This window comes from Mesocricetus auratus, unplaced genomic scaffold (assembly GCF_017639785.1).
Source record: "Mesocricetus auratus isolate SY011 unplaced genomic scaffold, BCM_Maur_2.0 Super-Scaffold_4256, whole genome shotgun sequence".
Lineage (NCBI taxonomy): Eukaryota > Metazoa > Chordata > Mammalia > Rodentia > Cricetidae > Mesocricetus > Mesocricetus auratus.
The window spans coordinates 108,949,357-108,974,252 of NW_024429182.1; the positions used below are offsets into that span (position 1 = coordinate 108,949,357).

Here is a 24,896-nt window from a genome sequence, read left to right on the forward strand (position 1 = left end):
ACTTCTGACAGTCAGGCCCAACCTACTAAAAGTTCCATAGCCTTCAAAATCGAACCAAAAACTGGATGCCAACTACTGAAAATATGAGCTCATGGGAGACATTTCTAATTGAAACTGTAACAACTACTGTCCTTTTAAAAAGCAAGATGAAGTATCTAAATACAGCCACCACTTCTTAGACCATTTCTTAGAACAGAGGAAGAGGAAGGAGGATGGATAGCCATCTAACACTTAATATATGGACTGAATTTGTATGCTTTCAAAGGTATTTTAAGTGAAAAATTAGAGATCACATTTAGGTAGTTCTTTATTTGCGTTCTCAAACTGGAAACTGATCTGGATCAAATTACTGTACCATTTGATATTATTTCACCTTATTGATTGAAAAATTCAGTTCTATAATTGACCAGCTCTTGTTTTGAAAGATAATTGAAGTAGAACCCTACATGTCAATGATTGTAGCTTTGCTTGTAATATTTTTCACTTGTGACAATTTATGTAAAAAGATAACTTTATAAGGGAAATATGCTTTTCTTTTGATATATTTTATTATGCTAAAAGAAGACAGGAACATAACAAGGTGCATGATTAGGTCACATCATGCTGAATAAAACATGACAGAACATGTACTTACAAAAGTACACTCTTCCTTAGAGCCAGATTGCTTTCAGTTTGGAAATGAACCATCTGCTTATCATTTACATTCCTAGAGAACTCACCAGCCCACATCTCTAAACAGAAGTAACATTCCTCATAACCTTGAGCTGCTGGTGAGCCCACTGTCTCCATATGTAGCACATATTCCCAGTGTTCTGAATAAAAACAGATTATGACATTTATGATGTCTGAAAAGAACAAGTTGATTTCATTAACATGAAAGACCAACAGATTATATTTTAACATTTGAAATTGCTGTAATACAGTTGGGACATATTTATTCACACTCTGGTTAACCACACATCCCCCAAACAACCAGTATTATGAGTACTTACTCATACAAAACTTCAACAAGTAGCTGCTCTACAGTGTGGTAAGTGTTGACGGGTGAAGATTCGGGTATGACATTTCTGGCTAGACAAATGGTTTCTTGAGAAACGAGAACACGGATAGTCGTTGGCAAGTGCAGGTTAGACAAGTTTGCTTGTTTGCCATTGCACAGTTATTGTCCTGCTTCTTTCCCCCATTATCCAGTATACATCAGAGCTCAGCTTCTTAAGCTGTGGTTGCAATCCCTTACATAAGACTGGACTTGGGAGTTGTGAAGAATTGGAAGCAGTAAAAACTTCTAATTATTCAGTGACTGGAAATTCATTCACAATGACTTTAATTTAAATACATTTACTTTTAATTAAACAAGATAACTTTGCTTTAAATTTTAATTTTAAAAAATCAGTTCAATGATGCCAGGGTATCAGAATGGTCATCTATGTTGCCTGTCATGAGTTTCTGAATGTAAGCATGTAGACTATGCATTGTCCATGGCATGGTACACAGCCTAATGAATGATGCCTGAAATGTCTGCTCATATTCAAGTGTATCGAAGTTTTCCATCACAAAGTTTTGTGCTTTGGCAGAGTCATGATGATTTAATTATGGAAAGTAAAGACTTGTAGTATTTGCCTGTCATCATTCCTCAGAACGTAAGTATCTAATTAGTGTATCTTTGTGTGGTATTGTGGTAGACTGTGTGACTTTGAATGTCACTGTTTGAGTTGTTGACTTGAGTTTTAGATTATCTGCAGACACATAAATGAAGATGCATTGGGCATGTGACCAAAATCTAAACAGGAAATTCATATGCTTCAAATTAGCTCCTAAAGGTTTATTGTTATCATCCCCATCATCATCATGATGTGTGTGAGGGTGGGTGCACACATGTCAGGGGTGCTTCTGTGCCATGGCATGCAAATGGAAGTTAGTAGACAATTCTCAGAAGGCAGTTCTCGCCTCCTGTGGATTCCTGGAATCATACTCATTATGTCAGGCTTCAGTGGCAAGAACTTTACCCTCTGAGCCATCTTGTCACTGTTATTACTCCAAAATGATCACAGAGCCACAGCAAGCCCAGTAAAAATCCAGCAGGCGTGTCTATTGAAACTAACAACTTATATTTTTGGTTGTGCTTAGCCTTTAATGGCTGAGCCATCTCTACAGCCTAGAAACTAACAATTTGATAATGTTTAATCAATTTTCTACAGTAGCACCAAGGAAAGTCATTGGGTAATGAATGGTCTTTACTCCAGGCATGGTGTTGCATGCCTGTCATCCAGTACTTGGGAGGTGAAGGAAAGATTAGAGCTCAAAAGCAGCCTGTTACTCCCTTCTTTCTCATTAAACAAACAAACAAAAACTCCTAATGCTTCTGCTTCTCAGTATTTTAGATAAGGGATGTTTAATCTTAGTTCATTTTCTTATCATTCTCTTTCTCTTCCTTCTCCTCCTCCTCCCTCCTTTTCCTCCGGCTCCTCCCTCCTTCTCCTCCCCTTCCCCCTCCTCCTCTATCACCATCATCACCATCATCATCACAATCATCGTCATCATCATCACCATCATCATCACCATCATCGTCATCATCATCATCACCATTATCATCATTGTCCTTTGTACTTACCATGTACACATGCGGGAGCAGCAACTGCTGCTGTCCTCTGATGTTACAACTTGTGTTGGATGGAAGACATTGGGATTCGCAGTCCTTGTTAAAGGTTGTTGTTGCATTTTTTAGCAGGCTTCAGATTCCTTAGTCCTTGATAGGAGCTAGTGTTAAAGCTCCATGGTGTGAAGCATTTATGACCATTGGCCCTAATGGCATGTTAGTTCTCTGGAACTATTCCAGTGACCAAGTCTTGTAATTTTTTTTTTCTGGCTCTATATAGATTTCTAACCAACTGCTAAGCTTTGTGTCCTGTCTATTTCCACCATTTCCCTGGTCCCTGCCACCCTTTTTCCTTGATTTACCTGCCCTTTCTTCAGCTGTCTTCGGAGTCATCAAGAATTCACCAAGGCTTAGGTTCACGAAGGCTTAGGACAACAAAAAGTATACAAATTGTTTTAAACTGCCTGTGTCTTTACCCTGAGGATCTCCAGCAATCAGCTGCTCACCTTGCATTGTTTTCTCAGGTCGTCCATGGAATGCTAAAGCACCCTGTGTGGGTCTAGCCTTTGGTGGTTCAGCTAGCTATTTGACTGAGAGGTCTTTTGCTCAGAGGCAGCTAGGGTAGCAACAGAGAGTCCACCAGGTGCCAGTTAGGAAATCAAATTGTCCCATCTCACTTCTTTGAATATTTGCAAGAAAATTAATGTCAAAAAGAATGATTATAATAAATTTAAAACACTTATTTTGACTTTTACAGTACTTTAACAGTGTTTAATATCTGCCTAGGGCCCTTGGCATAGGGACATGTAGGTCCTTTTTTTTTTGTCCCACATATATTACTTTTGTAATTTTGAGAGACCCATTAACATCTAATAATAATAGGGTTGAGTTCTTCAAGTCGTTCATCCTACAGAGTATAGAAGCTCAAGTGTTAGAAACAATTGGAAAAGCAGTTAAAGGCCCACGAGAATTCATCCCTTCCAAAATGGCGCCTGCTCTCCTTAGTGGTCAGTTACTCATCATCAGTTACTAAATGGAATTATTTGTAGTAATGTACATAATAAGATAAGATTGTTTAAATTTAACTGTTAAAACTATAAGGCATTAAATAGGAAATTCTGAAAATATATAACTCAAGATTTAAGTAATACATGGACAGTATTGTTAAACTTTTCTATTATTTTTGTTCATTTCTTACTGTGCCTAATTTAGAAATTGTACATTTCCATAAAATTGTATGAAGGCATTTTATGTGTTTAGGTATATGTGCCTTGACACTGTTTATAATTTCAGTTGCCCTTTGGGGGCTTAGGACATATCCCACCCCTGGATAGGCCCGGAGAAACATTAGTATATCAAGGATAAAGAAAATTCCCAACTTTTCTTCACTTCGCTTCTCTAGAGATGTGCTTGATGCACTCACTCACAGGCCCACACAGGCCCACACACTCAGTCTTGAACTTCGAATTTATTACATCCAGGTTTTATGAGACTTGGGTCGCTTATCTATCATTCTTCTTAAGAAATTGTTTTTTCTTGATACTGTTTTTAAAAAGGAATTTGTAGATACCCACTCCTACACACTCACATAGGAAATGTCAAGTGAATGTTTAGTATTATTCATCTTAGGCAGAATGAAAACTCTAGGAGTGAGATATATTTTAAAAGTTTGTTGTGAGATAGTTACAAGTACTCTTTTATCTGTGGTTTGAGACATAAAAGTAATTTGATCTGGTCTTGAGAAAACGTTGTTTATTTTATCTTGAGTGATTGCTTACTATATCCGCCTTCCCCTGCTTCCTCTATGAAAATCTCCTTACTGAATTGTGTCTGCTTTTAACAGAAACTGGAAGATGAATGGCACCCTGTGACATGCCCATCATGAGCATAGAATAAAAGCAAGTGCGTCATTGGTGACAGTTTTACTAGTAGATCTTTCAGCTAGTTTTATGTGCTTCAGTAAGGTCCATCAGTGAACTCATTGATATATAATGAGGAGTATGTGAATAACTCAGCTTCTTCCCCAATAATGGGTCTGTTTTGAATTTCTTATTAAATTATGTTGAGATTGTGCTGCATTTTCAAAGCTTAGCAGACTGTCCTGAAATATTTTAGTCTTTAAATTTTTCTGTGACTGGGCTTGAACATCATCAGCTCCTCTGCCTCCCAGCTCTGTGTGTGTTGGCTTGTACATAGGAACTCTAAGGATTGTGGCTTCTCATTGAAAGAACTTCAGAAAAAAATGTTCTTATTTACAAATTACATCCTGTACTTTACCAGTTAGGTCCAATTGAGGGTCTTACCCATTTTCACATGTGCCTCATATGTAGACTTGCATTGCCTTGACAACTTCTAAACTGTCTACTTTTTTATTGTTGTAACTCTAGATGTATTTCATCAAAATGCATGTTTCCCAGCTGCCTTTGCTGAACTTTATTCCTTTGGCCACCTCGCTTTCATCTCCTTGTTTATTTTTTGCATACATTACACATACTGTTGCCCAGGTCTTAAAGTCTGTATCTTTTGTCATTCTCACAAGATTATTCTATTTCTTATTTCAGAGAGGAAAGTGGAATTAAAGTGGATTGGATAAAGTAGTTCTGGGGAGCAAGAAAGGGAGAACTAAGTTTTATCTGTGCCGTTTCCTTTTAGCCTCTTGTAGATTGCTGTGCATGCTTGTAACCCCATCCACTGTAGGTTCATTCTCCTTTCCCTCCCTCTATTCTTCCTTCCTTGCTGGTTACGAATTCCTACCTGACCAGAAAATCTCAAGTTGTAGATGTTTAAAATATGGTGGCTCCTTCTCTCTCTCTCTCTCTCTCTCCCTCTCTCTCTCTCTCTCTCCCTCCCTCCCTCCCTCCCTCCCTCCCTCCCTCCCTCCCTCCCTCCCTCCCTCCCTCTCTCTCTCTCTCTCTCTCTCTCTCTCTCTCTCTCTCTCTCTCTCTGTCATCTATGACTTTCTAGCTCTAATTTAGTCTCGTTCCTTACATTTTTGGCCAAATATTTTATCATGGATAACATTTCACAGTCTTGTTCCCATACATACCAAGGAAGTTAAATTGTTAAACAATTGATGTTGTTTTGAAAATTGCTCACTGATGATAAGATCACTTCTTTGAAAGTTTAAAAAAACTTAAATTTATGTGCATATAAATCATTGCAAGGGATTTAAATAAATAGTTAAGCTGCATCTTTTCTTGCAAGGACACCTGCAGGCAGCTTTTCATGAACTCATATACATTGTTGTCATTATTATTGTTTTGGCTTTTTGAGCTTTTTGCCTCAACCTTCCAAGCATTGGCATTGTAGATATTCACCATCAGGCACACATTTGCTCTTCTTGACTCAGTTGTGAATACTACTGACTTTGCATTAGTAGAAGGTGGGAGTTTGGTTAAGATGTTCACATCATAGAAAACACAAATTGTGGTTAAAATATTATTTAATGTTTACAGGATCCTATTCAAACTTACTCTGTAACTATTATTTATAGCTAAGCCAGTCTACAGTTTTTCTCCCCTCACCGCTAATTAGAAACTTTTATATGAGTTTTAGGCTTTTGCTATGAAATAAAGTTATTATAATTTTATTCGGATTGAATCTCTCAATCACTTTGGATAGTATTAATATCTTAATAAGAAGTCTTCCAAACATGGGAACAGTATTTCTGTCTTAAATTTTCTTCCAACAGTTGTTTATAGTGGACACTTTTTCTTAACCTCCATGATTAAATTCTTTGACTAAAACGTTTTTCTTTTTAATGCCTTTGTAAATGAAATTGTTTTCTTAATGTCCTTTTATGATTTTTGTTAGCTTGTAGAGATCAATGCCTGCAGTGTTATCTCTAACATTTCTAAAGTACTATACTTCCCCCTTGTATTTTAGAGCAGATAATTGGTTTGACTGAATTTATTGGAAAATAACATTCATAATAACCAACAGTCTCTAAATTGAATACAAATGTTCATTTTGCTAAGGTGAAGCTTATCTGAATGAACATGTTTGAAATGCTGGCACGGAAGGTCCCAGCATGTCAGTAGCTTTTGGGAAAACTTCACATGAGCTTTTTAAAATTAGAAGCCTGAAAACTGCATTCTGGGGACAGTTTAAAACTTGTTACTCATTTTGTGTCTTAAACTTTTTCTTGAAGGTAGTAAGTGTGTTATAATGTTGACATTTTACAGTTTTGGGTGAGATACACAGTTTGTTTACACATCATGCATTTGGTTATTTATACTTTTTTCTTTATTCACAGGCCACAGAAACACTATTTAGAATGGGTGTTGCAAGAGGAACCATCAGAACATTAAGAAACGGAGAAGTAAGATGAGAATCTTGATATAGTTATTACTTGTTAATACTATGGGGAATATTGTGATGCTTGATGGGCATGGCATTGATGGATGTAATGTTGACTGGACTAGATGTGCACCTACAGGGAAATGCTTGTTGGACATAACATGGACTGGACTTGACATGCACCTCCATTGATATACTTATTGGAACCAGAGCTTAGGTTGAAGATGAATTGCTGAGTCATTTAATCTCTGCTTCCTAAATTCTCTTACTTTAAGAGAAAATGATAGTTCTTTTATAATAACTTGCACGTAGATATTCCAGTGAGAAAAATCCTTTGCCATTTATCCTTCCCTTTTATGTTGTACACAACTGGCACTTACTTCCTAGGATAAAATTGAATGTATTTAGTCTTTTTTTTCACAGGCAAAAGGAAAGCGGGAGAGTGAGACATCTGTTGGTTTTGTCTTAGTGAGTTAACTCAGTTAAGTTGTAGGCTGTAAGTTTGATGTTTCTAAATGTCCCCATCAATTAAAAATATTTTATGACCTGGAATAAATTTCCACTCAGAAATCATTATCAGCCTGATGGCTACCCTCTCTTTATCTTCATTTCCTTCCTCACTAAGATATAGGTTGCCGGTGAATGTTTTGTTGCTATGATTCTTTCTCTTCTACTGGCACATGCTTTATAATAATGAAGTACAGTGCTTCGTAGCATGGAATTAAGTCCTTTGTTATTTAATTTAATTAACATTTGTAATTGAGTAACTTCAGTTTTTAAACAGCAGAATTGAGTGACTGGGTAATTGGAATTCATACACCTGCAGGATTATAATTTGGATTGGTTTGTGTATTTGCTGATTAAGCACAACCATGATACCATTTAAACAGCAATGTAGTCCTAAGTATTTAATTGTGTATTGGCAAATCACTGTATCATTTGACATAACTTATTCACGAAGAAATAATTAATCCCCCTTATCTACAGTTAATTGGTGTAGTGCTGTTTTGATAAAGGAAAAGTTTAAAGCCTGATCTTACTTTACTGAATGGGCAGGAACCAATGTGCTGGTTTTCCAGCCATTCTTCCCTTCTTACTGGGAGCTACTACACATGATGGGTCTGGATTAGCGCTGGACCAAGTGCTCAAGCACTCCGGCCTTCTGTTCTTAAAGCCAACAAGATACACTTTGTTTCTTACATTTTAGGAGCTCTGAAAATGAAATGTGCCATTTAATCAAGGAAATTTTGAAGGGGTCTGAAAAGTATCTTACAAATTAAATCTATAAAAGACATTTTGAGGAGAAGAGTGCTACAGTATGTTTTCAGAACTCTCTGGTAATCCTATATGGGAGAAATTATATTGGTCATGTTACAGATACATGGAGGCTTAGTAAAGTTAGGTATTTTGCCTCAGGTCAAATAGTTAGGAAACAGGAGAGCTTGTATTAGCACCACAGTCTCTAAAGCCCATTCTTTGCATCATATAATTTGCTTCAATATGATTCCTATAGACAAGAGCTTATAATCACTAGTGTTCCTGGTTGAATATCAAAAATTGCATTATTGCTAAAATTTCTAAGATTGATCAGCAAAGGTTTTTATATATTCTAAATCATTACTTTTCATATGTATGGAAAATGATGTGGCTTAACATGAATAGAAAAACAATGTATTTACTCCTTGCAAATGTGCTAGCTCATTGAATACCAAACTGTGGTGAATTCTTTGTAAAATCTGTAGTAGCTTCTTGATTTAATCATATAACTTATAGTGTAGACTTTTAAAAATGTGCTTGTCTATTTGAATGTTGGAGCTTATTCACATCAGTAAATAGTTATGGTCCCAAAAATGAAACTTTTGAAAATTCTTTGAGAATGATGTAATCCTGTATTCTGCCATTCATTTGTGTTTGTAAGATGAAAAGCATACTGTGTAAAAGATGGTTGCATTTTTATATTTATATATTTAAAGAATTACCTATTTTTTATAACTTGAGATGAAAATAAAGCAGGGATTGGTATCTTAGTATACATTTAAAGTTTTTAAAGCTTTATGGTATTTATTGTGTGTGTATGCTGCAGCAAACATGTATTCCTGGAGCATGGAAATGACAGAGACCAACTTTGTTCTTTCCTTTCACATTTATATGTGGGCTGAACTCAGGTCATCAGGCTTGCACAGGAAGTGCCTTTACCTGCAAAACCATCTGATCAGCCTTCATATGATTAGTCTCAAAGTTCTGAAAGGAAATAGTTAAATGTTTGGCTACCACAGAGAGTTTGAATTTCAAATTATCATTTTTAGCCAAGTGCTTCTTTTCTGTTGGTCAGCTGGTACCATATATCCAGTCCTTAATTAAATGATAGGGTATCACTGAGCATGGTATGAACACAAGCAAAGTGACTGTCTATAGCCATGCTGAATTGGTTAATTTTTTACATTGTTTAAACTTTCAAAAAAATCAGCCATTTACTTTCAATTAATTACAGCTTACACTTTTAAAGGTTTTTTGGCATTGCATTTGGAATATTGGAGGGATTTCATGGAGAAAAAGAAGAATTATTTCTGCTCTTTAATTTAGGAGGCTTTTATTGAGCACTCTTTGTGTCTGATACTGTTTCAGGTACCTGCCATCTGTCAGTGACCAAAGTTGGACAATAGTCCTGCACTTTACTAGGGAGGAACATTCAAGCGTACAAAGTGACCAGGAAGTAGCCAGTTTTCAAACTTCAAAATCATATGTAAGCAAGTGTGTGATTTGCAAGTACAAGTAATTTATGTCACAGTGGGGTCCCATTAGTGATTTGCCAAGGAGATGCATCTCACAATGTGCCTTTGTGAAATGCATGAGCAGGACTGCAGGTGAAGATGTCAGAGTTAAGAGAGACAAGATGAAGAGAAGCAAGGTGGAGAGCTACAGAGAGCCACTGGGACCACATAGCTTTAGCTGGAGATGCAGAGGGAAGATGAGAGGAGGATGAATGTTTGGTCACATCACATTTGTTGAGGGCTAATATTATTCTAGGCACATTATACTTAATCTCATTTATACACTAAAACAGTTTTTCCTACAAAGCATTATTGGGAGAAATGGGAGAGGACATACATACTGTAATATGGATGGATTTGGGAGCCAATATTGCTAATTCCGTGCTACCAAAAGCATTCACAGATTTAATGAAACACCTATGTACCAATAACATTCTTCAGAAAACTAGAACAAACAAGACAATAACACAAAAAAGCCAAAATACATTTTGAGCCATAGAAAACTCTGAGCACCAAAGCTTTCTTGGGTGGAATGAACAAAGCAGGAGACATTGTACAACTTGGCTTCAAGTACACTGCAAAGCTGTAGTTATCAAAACTGCACATATTGGCATAAAAGAGATGTGTAGGCCAATGGAGGGGGAGCCTGGGAGGAAATCCAAAAATCTACAGCCAGTTGATTTTGAAAAGGATGTGATTGATACACACTGTGAAGAGCCTTTTAAGAAATGGAGGCCTGGGTAATCTATGGGACCTTCGAGAGTAGAGCAGTATTTATTCCTGGCATACAAATAGATTCTGGGAACCCATTCCACATGGAGGGATGCTCTCTCAGCCTGGACACATGGGGGAGGACCTAGGCCCTGCCTGGGATGATATGACAGACTCTGAAAATCCCTCATGGAAGCCCTTACCCTTCCTGGGGAGAGAAGGGGGCTAGAGCAGGGTGAGGAGTTAGGAGGATTGGGGGTCTGGGGAAGGAAGGGAGGGAGAAGGAACTGAGAGTAACATGTGTAAAAATTAAATTAAAAAAGAAAGTTTAATGCTCAAACAAACAAAATAGAAATGGATGCTGAAATAATTAGGTATTCAGTGGCAGAAAAATGAAGCTAGGTTGCCATTTCTCACCAGGTATAAGAGTCAAATGAACCTACGTAGACTAAAGACTTTATTTAAGTTCCCAAACTACCAAAGTCTTGGGATCCATAAGGAACTCTAGAATCAGAAGAGCACGTCAGGTTGAACATCACAGTAAAGCCCTGTCCAGGGGAAAAATCAACAAAAGCTTAGAAAGAAAATGTGCGATGAATACTAGTGAAAATGTGATAGAAATGAGCCGTGCACAATACTGGTGGGAAAGTAGATTACTATAAACACCATGGAAAACACTATGGAGGCTCCTCCTACACATGACATGAGCCTGCAGTCATATTCCTTGATACATAGCCAAGGCAAATGAAATTGGTATGTTGAAGGGGCATGTGCATCTCATTTGCATGTTCACTACAGCTCTCAAAGTGGAATCCACCCAAGAGGCAACAAAATGGAATCCACCTAAGTTACCACCTGCTAAAGAATGAATGAAGGAACCAGAGAATACTATTTGATCATGTAAATCAATGAAGTCTCTTAACATGAATAGAACTGGAGATGATTATGCTAAGTGAAGTAGTGGACACAGAAAGATGAGTGCCACATGTGTCTTGTTCATGTTTAATCTCTTAAAATGTTGATCATAAAGAAATAGAGATAGAATGGTGGTTACTCGTGGGAGGAGAATAGTGAGGAGGGAGGAATGTCTGAACAATAGATAATAAACTACATTTAAATAAGAATTTCTGGATTTGAGAGGACAGGGATATTTAACCTGATTAAAAAATTAGATAATGCAGCTGGGCATTGTTGGCACTTGCCTTTGATCTCAGCACTTGGGAGGCAGATGCAGGCGGAGCTCTGTAGGTTTGAGGCCTGCCTGGTCTACAGAGCAAGTTTCAGGACAGGCTCCAAAGCAATACAGAGAAACCCTGTCTTGAAAAACCTGAAAAAAAAGAAGACCCCTCCTTTTAATATGTACAATTTTAATATCTTAGATATAAATTAAGAATTACCAGAAAAAACTTTTATCCACTTAGCACTATTATTTTTGAAAAGGAGAACTTTGAGATTAAAAAAATAAATCCTCATGTTTTCTTAAGAATTTTCTCCATATAGACTTTAAATATAGATACTATATAGACTATATGCATACCTCATTGAGCTCATAGTACAGGAATTAGTACCCTGTTCCCCTTCCTGGCTAGGCAGCCTCTTGTCACGAATAACCTCCATTTGAATATATGAACCTAGTTTCTGATTTGGAGTAATGTACTTAATTTCTTACAAATTGGTATTCAGGTTTGGAGAATGTGGATTAGCATTAAGGTCTGGGATAGCTTTTTGGTCTTCTGCTCCTAGGAACAGGCACGTGTCCTGTCTGCTTGGTACTTTAAAGTTGTGATCCATGAGGATCACTGGCAAGTGCTGTGAAATTATTAGATTGGGTTAATCTAGTATCTGCATTTTATTTTTAAATGTCAACTCATTTCAGTACTTAGCTGCTTCTCTGAAACACCTTGAGATGCCTTTCATTTTTTATTTTTTTAACTGAAGAATGATAATAGTTTGAGTTAGATAATATAAAGAAATAGCAACATACAGTGCGGTTTAAAGTTTTACCACTTAATTTAGAATGCAGAGGTATGATTTGTTGTTGGTTTTACAAGGTGCTCATGGAATCTGACCTCAGATCTACTTGTGGTATTTGTCTTAGTGTCATTTCCTGTTGCTGTGATAAAATACCCTGACAAAAACAACTTAAGAGAGAAAGGATTTATTTGACTTCTGATTCCAGATTATGGTCCATTGTTGCTTAGAAGTTAAAGCCAGTAGGAACTTGAATGACTAGCTGCATCATATTCATAGTCAGGGAGAGAGAACAGCTAATTAAAACATTCATACCAGTGTTCAGTTCCCTCTCCCCCGTTCATTTAGTTCATTGTGCAGACCATGAAATGGTGTTGCTCACTTAATGAATCCATTTCTGGAAATTCACAGAAGATGTGCTCACAGGCCATGGTAATCTAGACAGACCTTCATGAGTTCCCTTCTCAGGTGATTTCAGATTCTGTCATGTTAACAATTAAAAACAAACATCACAACACTGTAAGGTTTACTAGGGTTGGAACCTTTCTTTTGTAACTTTCTAGAAGCCGGATTTCAATAAGGCAAGTAGAATGTTTAGCTTTAGAGTAGGTACAACAGTGAGAGTCAGAATTCCTTGGCTCTTGAGTTGTGTTTTCTTGAGGCAGGTGCCTGATAGTTCATAGGGGTCTCAGTGTGTCTGTTGGACTTATAGATGGATTTACCCAGGGCTTCTGTGGCAAATGCTATTTTATTTTAGTTTAAGAGAAATAGTAATGCAAATATCCTTACTATTGCTTTTTTATTTTTTGTTTTTTGGTTTTTCAAGACAGGGTTTCTCTGTGGTTTTGGGGGCTGTCCTAGCTCTTGTAGACCAGGCTGGTCTAGAACTCACAGAGATCTTCCTGCCTCTGCCTCCCGAGTGCTGGGATTAAAGGCATACACCACCACCAATGGCCTGCATACTATCGCTATTTTATCTTTAAATATTAGTACTGTGTTACTTCAAGGATTCCGTGCTAGGATTCACAAGAGAGGGATCTTGCTGTATTTGTATTTCTGGATCAGGGTTACCTCACTGGGTGTATTTCCCAGTTCCATCCATTTACCTGCATATTTCATGATTCATTTTTCATTACAGCTGAATAGAATTCCATTGTGTGTATGTCCTACATTTTCATTATCATTTTCTAGCTATTGTGAAGAGAACAACAGTGAACATGGCTGAGCAAGTATCTCTGTAGTAGGATATTGATGGCTCTGGGTATGTGCCAAGGAGTGGTATAGCTGGGTGAGACAGTAGATCCAGTTTTAGCTGTTGGAGCATTCTCCTGATTGATTGCCGTAGGGACTGCGCCGGTTCGCGTTCTCACTAGCAGTGGATGAGGTCTCCCCTCTCCAGAATTTGTTGTCAGCTGTTTTCTTAATCTCAGCCATCAACCCTCAAAAGTCTAAAGAAGTAGCAAAGTGTTAGTATTACAAACAGGGCCAGCTTTGAGGTTTGATGGCAGAAGAATGCCAATAGCTGGAAGCAGATATTTACCGAAGAACATCTTAGGCAAATGTAGCCTGTGGCATCTCAGTAATATCTACCATCTCCTCTTTGTTCTCCTGAATCATTGTTGTGTACTTGTACTGTTCTGGGTGCTTTTAAGTTACAAACAAATCCAACAACTTGATACTTTTAGGATACTTTACAATCTACTAGCTGAGCTTATAATTTGTCACATAGAACCTTTCCACTCAGTATCTTCTTTCAATAAAGATAAAAAGCATTGTGTCTTCAACTATGAGAAATCAGATCATGTGTATATAAGGGATCTACTCATTGCAATGCATAGCTGCTTCTCTAGAATGTCTAGTTTGAATGTCAAGTATGACATTTATCTTCTAGTAAATGTATTAGATTTGTCAGATACTAAATCATAATTATTTTCCTTTAATTATGTGGAGGTCTTGAGGTACTTTTTCAGAGTGTGGAAGTTGAGAGTTGATAGTATCAGAGTTCAAGTGATTTGATCTATAGCTCTGCTAACAATGCCGCTCTGCTCCCTTCTGAGTGGTCAGTTACTTCTCTGAAAGTCATGCTATTTAGATTGGCATATACCGTGATACATGCAATATGTGTTTAGTTACAAACTTCCTATAATTACTCAACCAAATCCTGCTGATGATATCTTTGTTTTTATGCAAGTAATAAACATGTCAGGACGTGCTTGTCAGGAAGTGCTTGACAGAAGAAAAACTGACATGTAAAGAGCCCTGTACACAAAGGAGAGTAAAGTCGCTACATATTGAGGACCCGGTTCTTCTGATAAATGCAAATGATTGGTCAAAGGTCCCATTGAGGTGAGAGGCTGACCTTCCATGCAGGCTTTCGATTGATCCAACAAAGAAAACTGGATAGCCAGCTTTGCAACAAAACTTTTGATTTGTGTGTTTGTATAAATATTTATATAAAACAGGAATAAAGATACATATGTCCACTAATGTGGAAATATCCTCTTCCTTAATTTTATTAGTTTCCCCTCTTGTGCTTATATCTCCAAGAAAAGAAAATTAAATACAAGAATTCTGACCTTTTTATAATGTTCTGAAATAACTTATTCATGATGGTTCTTCTTTTCTTCTGGACTATTTTCCAAATGATTTTTTTGATAAGCTGTACAGTAATTTATTAGATTTTATTAAGAAGAAGGACACATGGACTAACTATAGATTGTGGCCATGGGATTATTCATAACAAGTAACAGATTCAATGTAGAAAATTCCCAAACCTATTCCTGTAATTTATTGGGAATAAATGAGTCTTGATTACAAAACAGAAAGACTGAAGTCAGTGACTTCTCAGAAAGTTTGAGGTAAATGAATTTCTTGAATCATCAATCTGGGTGATGAAGCGTCAGTGGAGGGCTCGTGAAGGCGTGGGTTTCTAGCTGTTTACATAGAAAACAAATCTTATTGTCACCAATCTGCACAGGATAGGCACTGAATGAGTTCACTTGGTGGCTTGTCTAAGGTAATGTGCTGATTCTTTCTTTATGCCTCCAACAATATTCAACAATACTATATTTGGTAAGTGGTTAGAATTTCCAAGTTTTATCACCTCTGCCAGACAGTGTATGGTGCCTGTCAGAATTATGTCAAACATTTACTTCAGATCTTGAATTTTCTTGTTGTCAGACATTTTATTTTTTCATTTAATTGTTATAAAGGCTCATAACTCATCGAGTTCTGTTCAGTGACTTCTTATTTTACATGTATAGAATTTATTTAGGAAACTTTGGTTCAGAAAAGTCCAAAGACGGAACACAGTTGGTAAAGAGAAGGTATTTAAAATCTATGTGAGTGTGCCTTTGTACACTGCAGTAATACTCCCTGCCCCCAATCTCTCTACATTTGGCCAGGTTCTCTTGCACTCCTGGGTTCCAGTGACCTCGCTGCTGTAACCATCTGAGTAAACTGAGACTACAAGTGTGCTGGATACTGTGGCCATCTTTATCGTAGAAAATACCATCATTTGCGTAATTAAACCAAATTGTGTTTTTGATTTCAACATAAATGTAAATTTCTTATACTTTCTCCCTTAACCAAATCAATATCAACCAGCTATCAAATAGTTAGGTTTTACTTCTCACAAACGGGAAGGATTCTTAAGATAGCATCGGCTCATTTCGATCCCAATACCAGCTGTAGGCGCGGATACTAATTATTTCCACATGGGTAAAGCTAGTCCTACTTACTTCCCCTGAGCCAGCCAACCTTTAAGCTTAAACTTGAATAAATGTATAAGTAAACATGGCTGTAGACATTAAAACATGCAGGCTGTGTTTTAAAATTCAGTTCTTTGAGTATAACAGAGAAAAGTTTCCTTTGTACAAAGGAAATAATTTTGCATTAGTAATTAAGCTTTTTGACTAAGAGAAATACGTGTTTATCTAGAATTGATTTTTACAATTTTGTGTGTATATAATTTTTTCTATGTGTTCTTACCTCTGTTCTCAGTACATGAAGTCAAATGTACTAGCAAGTACTGTGTGATATGGTTCAGGAGAGATAGGCCAGAAAAGAGATGTGGATTTAATGATAAAGAGGTACCCTTAATTTCAGACAATAAATTGTACAGACTTCCCATGACTTCGATGCATATGAGATCAAAGCTTTTGGGAAAGAGTGTTTAAGTAGATTGAATTGATGATGCAATGTTAAAAATGCTTGGATCAGTGATTTTGACTGTGCTGGCTTTAGCACAGAAGCTGGAAGTTAGATTATAGTCGTCTGGGGAGATCATGAGAGTAGGGAAGATTAGTAGACATTGGTCAATTTCTTTTCTGGGAGGCAACTTCAGGAAGAGAATGAAAGGTGGGTATCAAAAGAGGAATCTCGGGTTAAAAAAATCAAACATAAAGTCCCAAATATAATGGTTCCCTTTTTCCTTGCTTATCACTTTACATGATATACTAACAATTTCTGAATATAAATTTGTCAGATAAATGTGTGATTGTGGTTTAATTTGTATATGTATGTTTTAGTTACAGTTTCTCTTATTGTGAAGAGACACCATGAGCACAGCAACTCTTTTTTTTTTTTTTTTTTTTTTTTTTTGGTTTTTACGAGACAGGGTTTCTCTGTATTGTTTTGGAGGCTGTCTGTCCAGCCCAGCCTCGAACTCACAGCGATCCACCTGCCTCTGCCTCCCGAGTGCTGGGATTAAAGGCGCGCGCCACCACTACCCGGCGAGCACAGCAACTCTTACAAAGGAAAACGTTTAGTTGGTACTCACATTTCAGAGGTTTAGTCCCTTAATCAACAGGGCGGGAAGCATGGTAGCATGCAGATAGACATGGTGCTGGAGAAGGAGCTGCATCTTGATCTGCAGGCAACAGAAGTGAATGCCACACTAGGCCTGGCTTGAGTGTCTGAGACCTCAGAGCCTCATCCCACAGAGACACACTTGCTCCAATAGGGCCATACCCACTCCAGCAAGGCTCACCTCCTGATAGTGCCTCTCTCTATGGACCAAACATTCAAACACATGAGTCTTCTATGGGGGCTATGCTAATCCTGTTCAAACCACCACAGTATGCTATGTGTAAATGTGCTTCTGATGTAGCTGATGGGGACTGTAGGAGCATCAAATGTCTGAACATGGAAAGAACAATCCCAGTCATTCTCAAAGTCCTTGAGATCTACAAGGATGTGTAGGACTTTGTCTAAGTCCAGAGTTTCTATGTCACACCACTTTACCATTGTTTCCCCACTCCTTATTCCTAAAATCTAAGTGGGTATCATCCATTCTGCATGTGTAAAGTTGGTGACCTGATTTAATAGTGCTAGTTTCTTCACATGTAATGGAGTGGTCTCATAGTAAAACGTAATTCATTGTTATTTTTCAATGATTATAGTATATATTAACTACCTGCTGCTCATTGTGAGACCATAGAAAAATAAAATTCGATAAGCACAACTTTTTAAATGCCTCGTGTAATCTTGGAAATTTGATTAGATTTTAAAAATGGATTTACTAATTATGACACAATATAAATTACCTTTTTTGAAAGTGTGCAATTTAATGATTCTTTAATTTTAATGTAATATTTTTATTTTTTGAGAATTTCATAATACATACAATATATTTCAATCCTATTTGCCCCAAATTTTCCCTAATTCCTAACAGATTCCCTTCCCACCTCCCCACCCCTTCTCAACCTTGTGTCTTCTTTATTTTATAACCTGCTGAGTTAGTGGACAGTTCTCTTAAAGGAAGGTGACTCTCCCTATCCCAGAAACTGTCAGCTCTCATTAGCTCCTCATTTGGAGTAGAGGTCTGTGAACTCTTCCCATCCCATGCCAGAATGTTGACTAGCTTCATCCTGTACATCCCTGCTGCTGTGAGTTCAGCAACGCTGCCATCATGTCCATAAGGCACTGTCTTACATTGGTTCTCCTGGCTTCTGGCTCTTACAGTCTTTCAGTCTCTTCCTCTCTGGTTCCTGAGCCTTGGGAGTGGGTAGAGTGATACAGATGTCCTATGATGGCTGAGTACCTCAAGGATACTTATTTTCTAGTTAGTCCTGGGTTTCTGCATTAATCACTATCCACTACACAAAGAAAATTCTGTGATGAGGTCTGAAATTTGTGTCCTCTCGATATACATTCAGAGGATAGTTTTCTATGCCCATTAAGTAAAATAACAGTAGCAGATTCACTCCTAGGGCCTATGATCTTCCCAACCATGGGTTCTTGGCCAGATTGTTGGTGCCAGGTATGTGTTTTCTCCCATGGACCTTGTTTATATCCAACCAGGAAGAGGATTCTCCCTTCACAATATTCATGATACTTTTGCACATAATGTGGAGACTTGCTTTTTCTGCAGCTATGATTACAGTTTTATAGTATGTGTTATTTTGTGTTTGGCATCCTTCCTTGCAATGTGTTTGCGATCATTTGCATATGCCTTATGTGTGTGTGTGTGTGTGTGTGTGATAGGATGGCATTCCATTTAATGGATATTTTTACTTCTCTATTATGTATTTTCATTGTCAACTTGAGTGCATTCAGATTCATGTCAGAAGTACACATCTGCAACTATCTGTGGAAACGTGTTTCCAGAGAGGATTTAGGATGAGAGTCACAATCTACCCTGAGGTGGGTGGCAACATCTCCTGGGCTGAGGCCCTAGAAGGAATAAAAGAAGAAGAAATGGAAATGCAGATGAGTGTCCCAGATGCCTGTCTGCTCTCTGATTTCCTGGAATGTGAGTGAATACTCTCACACATTAGCCACCACTCCTGAGAGCTGCTCCATTCTCTTTCCGCCCAGATGCCCTCTTGTCTGGAATCTTGAGCCAAAACAAACCCTTTCTCCTTTATTTGCCTCTTGTTGGGTGTTTGGTTACAGAGGTGAGAAAAGAAGCAAATACAGTAGGCATTTGGATTTTGCCCGGTTTCCAGCTATTGTGAATAACGATACTGCAGTAATTTATGTAGACGGCTGTCTTTGTGTTGATGTTTCGTGCTTCTTATCATCTTAGGTTAATGTTGAAGAATAGTTTTGCTGGGTATTCTGAGTGACTTTTACCAAGAAGGCGAATGTGCTATTTTGCACTCCCACTGGCAGTATGCATGTACACACAGCATTCAGTGAGGCTGAGCTTTCTGTGGGATGTGTAGCACTGTGTCATTGTGATTAGAGCTTCTTCTCCCAGTGGCTAAACATGCTTGGCCTTTCTTAGTGCTTGGTCATGCGTATGCTCTGTGAAGTGCTCACCACCTATCTTCTTTTTTTTTTTTAACTGATACAACACATGAACATTTATTTGAAATATTTCATAGACATCAGTATAAAAAGAAAAGAATGTGGTTTCTGAAAGAAAGAGCAACAGAAACTCTTTCCATTGAAGGAAGCACAGCTGATCTTGTTCAGGACAAACACACACAGATATCACCACCTATCTTTTATTTACTTCCCCACCTTAGTTTCATTCACTTCAAAATCAAGAAGTGATTTTGAAGTTTTAGTTCAACATAAAGCATTAAAACATCAGAGGATTTGAAATTTTCCCCTTATTTTCTAAATTATGTTTTTTGAATAAGGTCTAAAATTTGGCAAAGATTTCGTTTCTTATGTGTGATATTTAGATGTCATAGTCAAGAAATTTTTACGTATTCCATGGTTATAGCATTCTTTTTTCCTCCTAAAGGCTTCTATTTCATTTTTCATTTTAAGCCTGTGACCCATTTGGAGTTTAATTTTGGATGTTGTGTGAAGCAAAAGTGCAAATTCATTGTTCTCATCATCACTGTTTATTTTTACTACTACCTCCCCTACTCCAGTGCATGTGATTATCCCGTTTTCCTGAGAACACTTGTTAAGGACACTGCTCACTCCCCATTCATTGCCTCACCACCATCATGAAGACGTTGTTGACTACAATTGTCAGGGCTTATTTCTGGAACTTTTGTGGTTCTCATCTGTAAGGTAGAGTAAGCACTGTGCTTCTCTATCCTTTGGATTACAACTAAAATCCCTGGACAGAGTAAGGAAAGCGACTGTTTGAAGTCCCTGAAGACTCAATAGTAGTGGAAGGATTAGGAGGGGCATCAAAGCTGGAGGGCAACTAAAGCTGCTGAATTTCTGCCTCCTCCCCATTTAACTCTCAGCTTTGACTCCTGAGTGGCCCCTATTCTTGTTTCACACAATGGATAGAGGAGTAAAGTGTGCAAGAGAAAACCTCTCTGTGTTCACAGCCAGAGGACTGGAAAGGATGGTGGGGAATTACTGATCCTTCTTTGTTTTGTATTTTGGGTTTTGCTTTTCTCTTTTCATGGAACCCTGGGGAACCCTAATCTTCAGCCTATTCTTCTGTAATGGTGGCCTAGTGGCAATAGAAGAATCAAAATCCCTGCAATGTAAGATTATTTTGCTGACAAGGGAGATTAGGAAAAAGGACTTCTGAAATTCAAAGGGCACTGGGAGATTTGTTTGTCCATCCGTCCATCGTTTCCTTCCTTTTCTTGGAACCTTGACAAGGGATATGCAGCTTCAGGAAGCATATGACAGTGTGAGGAGTCAAAGACTCAAGACAGAACTGGTGACAAAATATGAGAGAAATTCTAGAGAGAAACGAGGTAGAATAAAAAGATGTCCTAAGCCTATCTGTAAAGTACCAGACTCCTCACTGAGCTGAGTGAGTGTGGAATTTATCTCAGCAAGCAAAATGAAGAGTTTAGAAGCTGAGCTGAGGTGCCTTTGCTCAGTTTTAGACCTTTGCAGACACGTATGAGGCTATATTGAACAGCACTGAGTAGAATTTAATGAACTGACATTAAATCATAGCATCATGTATAGCTTGTGGCATTTTCTTTGAGTCTGTTAGAGTTGATTGAATACAGCAGCAGTAACTAAAACATTAAGAACAAAAGCAGTAGCAAATCAGTTCTTAATATCCTTCAGCAGGACTAGTAGTGTAAAAGAGCAGTATCTGAAGTCTCTAGGATGCAGAATAATGTTCTTTGACATAATATCGACTAGGAAGATCATAAATTGTTGCAAAGAATAGAACAATTGACACATTCTATCCACTAGATGACCTTCATGTTAGAATCATAAGACAGGGCCCTTAGATGTTTGTAATTCTGCCATGAAGCCAGGGCAGCACTTTTTGAGATGAATGTGTGACTAAAGTTCTCAGAAAGTGTAAGAGCCACATAGACCATTTATAAAATAGATTATAAAAAAACTCATTGATGTAACTAAAAACAGAGTGTGTGAGTTCAGTATCGGAATGGAGAAGACAAGACAGAGTAAGTGGGTCCAAAGATAGTTGAGTAGAAATCATGCAATCTGAACAATTAAAGGAAGAGGCTGAATGAAACAAGCAGCGTAAAGAGGGAATGTTGTAACATCTGTGACATGGGAAACTCAGAAAGCATACATAAAGACTGCTGCACACAAATATTTGGAGAAACCATGGCTGAAAACCCCCAACTTGGCTGAAAGCCATGCAGTTACAGATTCATAAAACCCATTGACCCACACAAGGATAAATATCCTGTGAGTTAATTCTTATGACATTCTGTATAACAAAAACTATTGATGTGGAGAGCAGACCAGTGCTTGTGAGAGATGGAGATAGGGAAGGGTTGATCACAAAAGATAGTGCAGTAGTTGGGGCCGAGGGAACTGTTAATGATACTGATGTGTTGGACACGACTGCTTGCCCTTGTTAAAACCAATACATATAGCATACAGTGAATTCTCCTAAGATGAAATTGTCAAAAGTAGTGGCAAAGAGTATTGAAACACTTGGCTCTTAACATCTGGGGTATTGATGATGTATGAACACAGTTGAGGCTATTTTTATATTGTTCCTTTAAGGAAAACAATCATGGCTTCTCTCTCATTTCTTTCTTTTCCCATTCCTCTCCTTTATCTCTCTACTTTTCCTTGAGACAACCAACTCCTTATATTGTCTAGGTTGGTAACTCTTGGTCTCAAAGAAGTCTTCTGCCTGTTTTCTGAGTATCTTGAACTACTGATGCCTCGCTACACTATCTTTATTTCTAGGTGATGTTACAGTGTTGCTTCCTATCATATGATGATATATTTTTAAATAGTTGTACAGAATCATTGGAAGGAGCCATAACAAGCCTTAGCTTTCTTGGTTGAGCATTAGAAAGGGCCTAGGAAGCATTTTCCAAAAACAGACATTTAGAATGGAAATTGTATATGTAGTGCTGTTTAGTCACATTGATGTGAAGTCTTTGTGTCTTTCCATACAGCTTGCTTACTGAGTTTCTGCACTTAATTTTAATTTTTTATTTTATTTTTTGCTTTTTTATTAATTAATTTAAAAAATTTATTTCACATGCTGACCTCAGTTCCACCCTCTCCAATCTACTCCCCTACCCATCTACTCCTCAGTTTCCATTCAGAAAGGGGCAGGCTTCCTATGGGCTTGAACAAAGCAGGGCACATTAGGGTGAGGCAGGACCAACTCATCCCCCTGCATCAAGGCTGGGCAAGGTATCCAACATTGGGAACAGGTTCCCAGAAGCCATCTAAGCACACCAGGGACAGGTCATGATCTCTCTGCTAGGAGCTTCACAGTCAGACCAAGCTATACAAAGTGTCGTACACATGCAGAGGCCTAGATTGGTCCCATGCAGGCTCCCTAAATCCAGAGTCCATGAGCCCAGGTTAGCTGTCTCTGCTGGCTCTTCAGTCAGGATCGTGAAGCAATTGGCTCCTACAATCTTTCCTCCTTCCCTTCAACTGGACTCCTGTAACTATCTAGGCCCAGATGCTTGACTGTGGGTCTCAGCATCTGCTTCTATCAGTTTATAGGTTCTTTGATGACTATTAGGATAGTCATGAATTTGATTACAGGAGATGGCCATTTCAGGCACTCTCTCCACTATTGCTAGGAGTCGAGTCGTAGCTGGGTCATGCCTGTGGATTCCTGGGAGCTTCCTTGGCACCAGATTTCTCCCTAACCCCTAAATGCCACACCCCCTCAAGATGTCTTTCAATTTCTTAAATATTTTGTGTATGTTTACAGACCTGAATGCATCTGTGTGCATGTGTGCTTGAGCTAGAGGCATGCACATGCATGCTTATCCATACACACACATGCATGTGTGCATTAGAGGTTGAAGTTGGATGTCTTCCTTAATCTCTCTCCACCTTGTTGTTTGAGGCAGAATTTTGCATTTGAAACCAAAGCTCATTCCTTTTTTCTAGTCTAGCTATCCCATTGCTTCAAGGATCCCCTGATTTGTCTTCTGAGATCTGGGATTTTTAGGTAGGGTACTGAGGCCACCTTGTATTTACGATGATGTTGGGGATCTAGACTGGTGTCGCCAGGCTTGAGCATGAACAAGTGTTTGACACCCTGAGCCGTCTATGCTGCCTTCCATTTATTAATAGTAGGGAGAAACAGTGTTGCCTTCATGTTGTTTTAACTGTTTAACAGGAACAAAGGAACCTGCAGTGATCTCTTGCTAGTGTGTCTATTGTTTAATGCTCTGGTGTTGTTGGCCCCTTCTATATAGTGTAAGTTTTGGAACCTAAACTGTCTTTGCCTGCTAATATAAAATGATTTAAGTCACAGAATCTTGGGTTCACTATGAATTGTAGAAGGTGAGAACAGTGTTTGTGAACAGAAATTTGAGACTATGAAGGTATTTAACATCCTAGACATGGCAGTTATTTCTATTGCTTTTCTTCTTTCATAATGTTTGATTATGAAAAGTTTCTTTTTATGTTAATATAGTGGGGATGTGTTCTGTTCACTTCTTGTTGATTATTTCACTTAATGAGAGATCATATGTTTTATAGGAAGTAGTTTCTTTATTTAGAACATTATTGTAATTTTAAACTGGCTTCCAGATGCAAGTGAATGTTAATGATGAATGATACACAGCTTCCTTTCATAAATTTCGCTTAAAATAACACTGTTTCATTTGGTTTTGTTTCTCTTTTAAACACTGTCAGATATTTTAAACATTACTTTTCTTTGTCAAATTGAATACTGGCATATAGATTATAAACAAAATAGACATTTGTCCTTGCTATAGCATTTGACAGAAAATTTCTTCCTTCAAATTTTTATATTGCTTTTACTAGGCTTTAATTACTTTCAATTCTATAAGTTGTATCTGAATGTTAGGTACCTGATTTTCTTCAGCTGATGTAAATCACTGATATCTGAGGCTTGTGCTTGTTTAGTAAGTCTGCACTGAAGCGAACGGCAAGTGGAATGTAACTTTTAATGATTTTTAATTGCTCAACCAATTTAAATCATCTTTGCCTTTATATATTAATTGTACAAGTGTGTGGCCTTATTGAATTATGCTATGTATATGTGCTTTACCATATTCATGTCTATTACTCTTTCTGGTTTCCCTCCCCCAATTCTTTTTCTTTCCTCAAATAGTTTCTTTTACATTAATTTCTTTAAAAAAATCCCAATTCCACATGGGAGAGAAAATATGATATTTGGTTGAGTAAAACTTTTTAAAGAAAAACCCTAACAGTCAAATCATGAT

The 24,896-nt window shown here is 37.7% G+C and overlaps 1 protein-coding gene across 5 annotated transcripts in view; it reads left to right on the plus strand.

Moving 5' to 3' along the window:
- The window catches only part of Tmem135 (transmembrane protein 135), a 190,335-nt gene that overhangs the window by 68,634 nt on the left and 96,805 nt on the right, over positions 1–24,896 (plus strand). For 3 of the 5 annotated variants that reach the window (XM_005085366.4, XM_040728821.1, XM_040728829.1), the window contains one exon: positions 6,852–6,917. The exons of the other annotated variants lie outside the window; for them this stretch is intronic. In XM_005085366.4, coding sequence (XP_005085423.1) covers positions 6,852–6,917 — 66 coding nt within the window. The remainder of the gene's footprint in view (positions 1–6,851; positions 6,918–24,896) is intronic. 5 annotated transcript variants of the gene reach the window in all.